Source organism: Giraffa tippelskirchi, chromosome 11 (assembly GCF_054371585.1).
Source record: "Giraffa tippelskirchi isolate mGirTip1 chromosome 11, T2T-mGirTip1v1.2.pri, whole genome shotgun sequence".
Lineage (NCBI taxonomy): Eukaryota > Metazoa > Chordata > Mammalia > Artiodactyla > Giraffidae > Giraffa > Giraffa tippelskirchi.
In genome coordinates, this window is record NC_137285.1 from 118194690 (window position 1) to 118200689 (window position 6000).

The 6000-nt window shown below is 49.8% G+C and overlaps 1 protein-coding gene across 22 annotated transcripts in view; it reads left to right on the top strand.

The window, feature by feature from the left end:
* The window catches only part of TRIM66 (tripartite motif containing 66), a 60182-nt gene extending 58745 nt beyond the window's left edge, over nucleotides 1-1437 (top strand). For all 22 annotated transcript variants that reach the window (XM_081540750.1, XM_081540741.1, XM_081540758.1 and 19 more), the window contains 2 exons: nucleotides 217-435; nucleotides 1143-1437. In XM_081540750.1, the coding sequence (XP_081396876.1) occupies nucleotides 217-435; nucleotides 1143-1202 (279 nt within the window). In that variant the 3' untranslated portion in view covers nucleotides 1203-1437. The remainder of the gene's footprint in view (nucleotides 1-216; nucleotides 436-1142) is intronic.
* Nucleotides 1438-6000: the final 4563 nt, after the last annotated feature.

Below are 6000 nucleotides of genomic sequence, written 5' to 3' on the forward strand. Positions count from 1 at the left end.
TTAGTGACTTGCTATCTGTGGGTAACTCTCAGGGTCACTTCTGCTTGGAGAGGTGATGATACTAAACTGGTTATCCTGGGTCCTGAGAAAATGTCGAGTATGAGCCATCCAGGAGACCCAGCCAGGCTTTGTGCTCTTTGTACAGCTCCTGAGGGGCCTGGAAGGGATGGGCTGGTGGATCAGGGCCAGATCATCACTGCTTTCCTCCCCTTTCAGCCTGACTCTGAGGTTGCAGAGGCAGGCCGCTGCCTGGAAGTGTTCTTTGAGGGCTGGTTGAAGGAGATCTACCCCGAGAAACGGTTCGCTCAGCCACAGCAGGAGGACTCAGACTCTGAGGAGGTGTCTAGTGAGAGCGGGTATTCCACTCCCCAGGGCTTTCCATGGCCCCACTACATGCAGGAGGGCATCCAACCCAAGAGGCGGCGGCGACATATGGTAAGAAGCTGCAGCCAACTGGCAGGTGGGTGGGTGAGTGGGTGATTGGGCAGGTGGAGGGCACCCATGCAGCAGGTACAGGGTAACCTGAAGTGAGGCTTTTCAGCTCAGGTGGCACAAGAGAGTGGGGACAAGACGCCCTCACTTCCCACCCCTCAGCCTAAGTGGAAGGCAAGGCAGTGTGGGGCTCTTCAACTCCAGTGACCCCTGAGGCTTGGAACTCAGAGAGGTGGATGTACCTGCCTGGGTCACCCCGAAAATATGCAGCAGGACCAGGTCTCCTGACTCCTGATGGTTATTCCATACTGTGATGCCCTGGTCTCAATCCTGATCTCCACTTGGGTTGGGAGAAAGGGAGAGTCTTCTTAGCCCCTTGGTGTAGAGAAGGAAGGAGAGGTTTTGCTTGCAGGAAAGAGATCTCCTCTGGCCTTTTGTCTGGTTTCCCTCGTCCAGACCTGAAACATCAGTTCAGTGCTGTTTCGTTCCACTGACATGTACTACCTGCCCACTATGTGCCAGGGTCCCACTAGCCACCCTCGTTGCCTGTGACACTTGGCACACAGTGCTTGGTGGCTTCAGTGAGCTTTGAAGTTGAATCCTTGGGGTGAAATAAAACACTTTGGCCCTGGGGAATCCCAGTCTGGACTTTTCACACTAATGAACCCTACATTCGGGCATTCTGATTCCAGATTTTTTTTTCCTTTCAGGAGACTGAAAGAGCAAAACGAATGTCGTTCCGCCTGACCAACAGCATCTCCCAGGTGTGAGGGCTGGAAGGAGACCGAGCACTCTGGCAGCTGGCGCCCCCTCCTGTCGACCCCTCTTCCCCACCTTTCAGCGCATTCTCCTTGGATCGTGGACGTGAGACGCTTCTTGTCGAGCCTGTACTGCCCTTCTTTGCCTTTTGCATCGTACAGCATTTATTTGGGAGCCATAGTGCATCCACTACAGAGAAGATTTCAGTAATAAACAGCAAAGAGAGGGTGTTCCCTGTGAGCAGAACAGTCAGATGTGTAGGGTCCACTTAACAAGACCAAGCCTGGTCAGGCTCAGGAGACCATCCTTCCTTGGTGAATTCTTCCTGCTGACGAAGGCAGACATTTCTCACCTTTGAGTGTGCAGGACTCAGGAGCAGCGTATGTATCTGAATTCCTCCTGGGCCCAGAAGAGGGTAAAAGAAGGGAGAGAGGTTCTGATGTATCTATTGCAGGCCTGTGATCCTTGGCCTAGCACAGCCAAAGACTGTCACTGTTTGCCTTTGTTTGGCCTGCTTGGACAGAGGCACCTGCCCTGGGTGTGGTAATGAGGCTTCTAGAGGCCATAGGTCTCAACTGGTGCCTATTCGAGTTCTCACGGTTTTCAGGGTATTTGTTCTTCATGTCCCCTCTCCTGATGCTGATGCAGGTGGCCACTGCGGAGCTCTGGATAGTGTGACATTCTATGCGAGGCTGGAGGGCCATGCAGAGACCACTTAGGTCTTCAGGCTCAGATCTCACTAACAGGCTTAAGAAGATTTTAACTTCAGAGCCTGCCCTCTGTGCCACTTCCTTGGATTGAGAGCTCTTCTTTGGTGTCAGAACTGGCTTCTTGGAAGTGATTGTTGGTGGCCACCCCTTCATTGTGCCCATTCAGAGGTCCAGACCCTGAGTTCTGCTTGGGAGAACCGTGAGGAAGCTGCTGTCTGCTTTACGTACAGAGGTTCTGGGCCAGGGAGAATGACCCACAACCAGCTCCCTCTGCTGGGTCTCTCCTCCGGCTTAGAGATCCTTGCTCTCAACTCCTCCACTTCATAGAGCCAAAGATCAGAAGTGAGTCCTCTGACTCTCCTGCCCTCAGGCTGTGTATAGCCGAGAAAAAGTCAAGACTCTGCTGACAGCCCCCCACCCCCTTTTTTTTGTTGGAGGTTGGAGGAGGTCAGAGGGGCTGGCAGGAGCCAGGCCTAAGCATTCATGGAAGTTCTGTCAGGGGTGTAAAACTGATAGAAACCTCTTCAGTGTCCTTTGGTGACCCTGAAGCAACTTCAGAACTTTATTTCTCCAGGAATTCATAGAGGAGTGTTCTGGGGGTCACAGGCACAGGAGCGGGGCACCAGGCTACATCTCAAATGGATGGTCATGGTCCATACAAGGAGTTTGGGAGGAAAAAGCATACACAGATGCTGGGGGTCAGGCCACCTCATTGGCAAGGGCTTGGTTGAGAAGGAACCTGTTGCTGATGTTGGCTTGGCCTGGAGACAGCTCTCCCTGGTCCTGTCATGGCTTAACTAATTTCAAGGGAGCTGCAGGTCATGGCTTTATTTTTGCCAAGAGATGCAGTTAAGGAAATTCTTGTCTGTAGGGCCCTTGTTAATGGGGACATTTTGATCAGAGAAAACATTTCTTCTCTCCTTGTGAGTGGATGGAACTGCTCATTTCCTTTCCACCCAGGCTGAGAGAGCATCTTCACTTCAAAGCAGACTATGCCCACTGACTTACCATTCTCTCACCAGCACATGCCAAGCTCTCCTAAGCAGATGGGCTTTCATAATCCTGTTTTCTAGTTTGGGGTAACTAAGTCTTAAGTACTCCAGTAGCCAGGCAATCTTTGGATGTAACCCTCTGCTCTTTGGAGCTCATATGACTTTATGGTTTGGGCTCCGGCCACTTCCCTTTCAATTTTTGAATCTTTTTCTCTATTTAGTTGGCTTGGCAAGGTTCTCTCTGTAATTACCTCATTAATTCCTCCCCTCAGTCACTTTTCCTTTGTGTGGGTCACCTTCGCACCTTCTCTGGATCACCTTCATGGTGCTTTGTGTTGGGCAGCCGGGTGAGGGCTGTGACAGGCTCAAACCTAACTGACATCTTTCCCCAAGACCAGTTGGAAACCACAAATACAAAGCAGAAATACCTAGTTAAGTGCTTGGCTTCCCTTGTATCAGTGTTGTTCCCACTTGTAGCCTGCTGGGCCAGGGGACCTTAGTGATGTGGTAGAGAGTCACATGCTCCCTTCCCACTGCTGGGAACCCTGCATGCCAAGAAGCTCCCTTTAGGCACCTGAGCAGGGAGGGTGGGAGGTAGGATGTCTTTTCCTCCAAGTGTGGCCCCCCTATTCCTACCTTGGTTACCCCACAACACTGCCCTCTCCTGGCTTTTCCTGTGTACTTAACACTGGTGTTTTAAGTCATAGTTTTGTTTTGTTTTTGCATGCAGAAAACAACATGGTGTTTTAGAAATTAAACAAAAGGCTACTGAGTGACCGACTTTAATGGCTCTTTGTTAACATTTGAGCTAATCCCATTTTTGACTTATTCCTATCATGGCCCCATTTTGGAATCAGTTAAGTCCTTTGGTTATTGACAAAGTCATGAAGTGAAAATGCAATGAGTTCTCGCTTCTAAGGTACAGAATGCAGTCCTAGAAAAGAAATTGGGTTTCTTGGATATGCTGAGAAACAGAAGAATGGGCTGGCTTCAGTTGATGCAAAGGAGATTGTAGTACACTCTTCTAGAACCTAGCTAGGTTGACTCTGCCTAACTTCCAGCAGTTGCCAACTATACATCTTGCCTGTCTGTGCAAGTGGCAGCCACCAGATCCTCTGTAGGTCTTCACAGAGAACCCTGCCATCAACCCTGGTGCACTCTGGCTCCCTGTACCCAATTCTGGCAACAGGTCTTTGCCTTGCTCCTAAGACCTAGACCCCTCCCTATATGTTCCTGGGCTCTGCTCTGCTTTCTTTTTCACTCCATGGTGTCACCTACAATCTTCTCTTCTGAACTCCCTAACTGAGACTCTGCCCTTTCTGGATTAACATCCCCTGTGCTTCCTCTTCTCCCACTCTTCTACTGCTGCTGCTGCTGCTAACTCGCTTCAGTCGTGTCCGACTCTGTGCGACCCCATAGACGGCAGCCCACCAGGCTCCCCTGTCCCTGGGATTCTCCAGGCAAGAACACGAGTGGGTTGCCATTTCCTCCTCCAATGCATGAAAGTGAAAAGTGAAAGTGAAGTCGCTCAGTCGTGTCTGACTCTGAGCAACCCCATGGACTGCAGCCCACCAGGCTCTTCCATCCATGGGATTTTCCAGGCAAGAGTACTGGAGTGGGGTGCCATTGCCTTCTCCACCCGCTCTTCCACTGCTATTAATTAAATTGCCTGCTCCTTCAACCCGGTTCCAAGACCTTAGCTCTCTGTTCTCCTATCTTTCAGTCTTCTCCTGGACGTCCTCCTCTCCTGAGCCTAAATCCATGTCTCATGACACACTGATGCTTTTTTCAGCATCCTGAACTTCCTCATCCTCTCCAACTTTTGCTGAAACTATCAACCATCCTCCATTTTCTGCATCAACCTGTGTTTAGCTCCCTCTTTCTGGGCTCCTAAGCATGACAGATTCAGAGTTGAGAGCCTCGGTTGGGCTCTCAGTATTGATTGGTGTATCTTTGACTTGTTATTACTCTGCTTTCCATCCGTGCCCTTTATCTTTTCTCTCAGCAAATGACTGGACTCACTGCCTACTTCACAGAAGAGAGACCCTAAAACGAGACTTTTACTGTTCACGCGCTCCTCTCCCCTCCCATCCCTCTGTGTAGCCGTCCTTAGCTCCCTGCCAGTTATTCCTGTTTGGTGCTCTACTTCTCGAATCCTGCTCTGCGTCTTCCAAGACTTTGCTCCATTGCTTATCTCACTGCTCCCATTTTCCAGGGTCTTCAGCCACTCTCTCCACTGGTTACCTCCACACAGCTTACAAACAAACTAAGGTCTCCCCAAGATTAAAATAAAATTTCTTAGAGTCTGTTACACTTACATTTTCCCCTTATCAGCCAAGTTTCTCTTAACAAAATATTTTTTCTTGATTCTTCCTAGTCACTCTTTCATCCTCTATATAGTTTTTCATAAAAGTCACCAGTGACTGCCCGGTTGCCAAATCAAGTGAATACCTTTCAGGCCTCAACAGTCGTGAACTCCCTACAGCATTTCACATCATCTACCACTTCCTCTTTGAAAAACCCTCTTTACTTGGCTTTGGTGACACTGTAGCTGTCTGGATTATCCTCTTTACCTCTCAGCCACATAGGCTGAGCCTTCCTTGAGACACAGACAGGGAGTGCCATCGGTAGCATCCTGTGGTCTCCCCTCCTGCTCCTTCCCCTACCCTTCCTGTCTGCCTGTTTTCTTTGAGTTCGTTTCTTCTCCTGGACTCAGTTCTCCTCATGCCAAGCATGTGTATGAGCTCTGCTGGGAGGACAGCATCTGTGATTCCTTCTGTCTCTCCCAGCACAGACATAGACAGATTTTAGCCAGATTTTAGTGTGCTAAGAGGCCCTATATAAATCAGCCCAGGAATGTGGATTAGGTCTTACCAAGAAGAAATTTGGTAAACTTGATTACCCAGCTGGTGGGCAGCTCATCACCAGGATCCTCACACCAATTAGAGCCTGCCTTAGCCGGTAAGGAGCATGGGATCACAGTAAGCATGTTTCCATGCATGGATCAGTGCTCTAGCCAGGAGGAGGATCCCATCTGGGGTGGGTATCTGCCACTGATAACATTCTGTTGGAGGGAAATCAGAAAGTTCTGTGATTCATCACTTGCT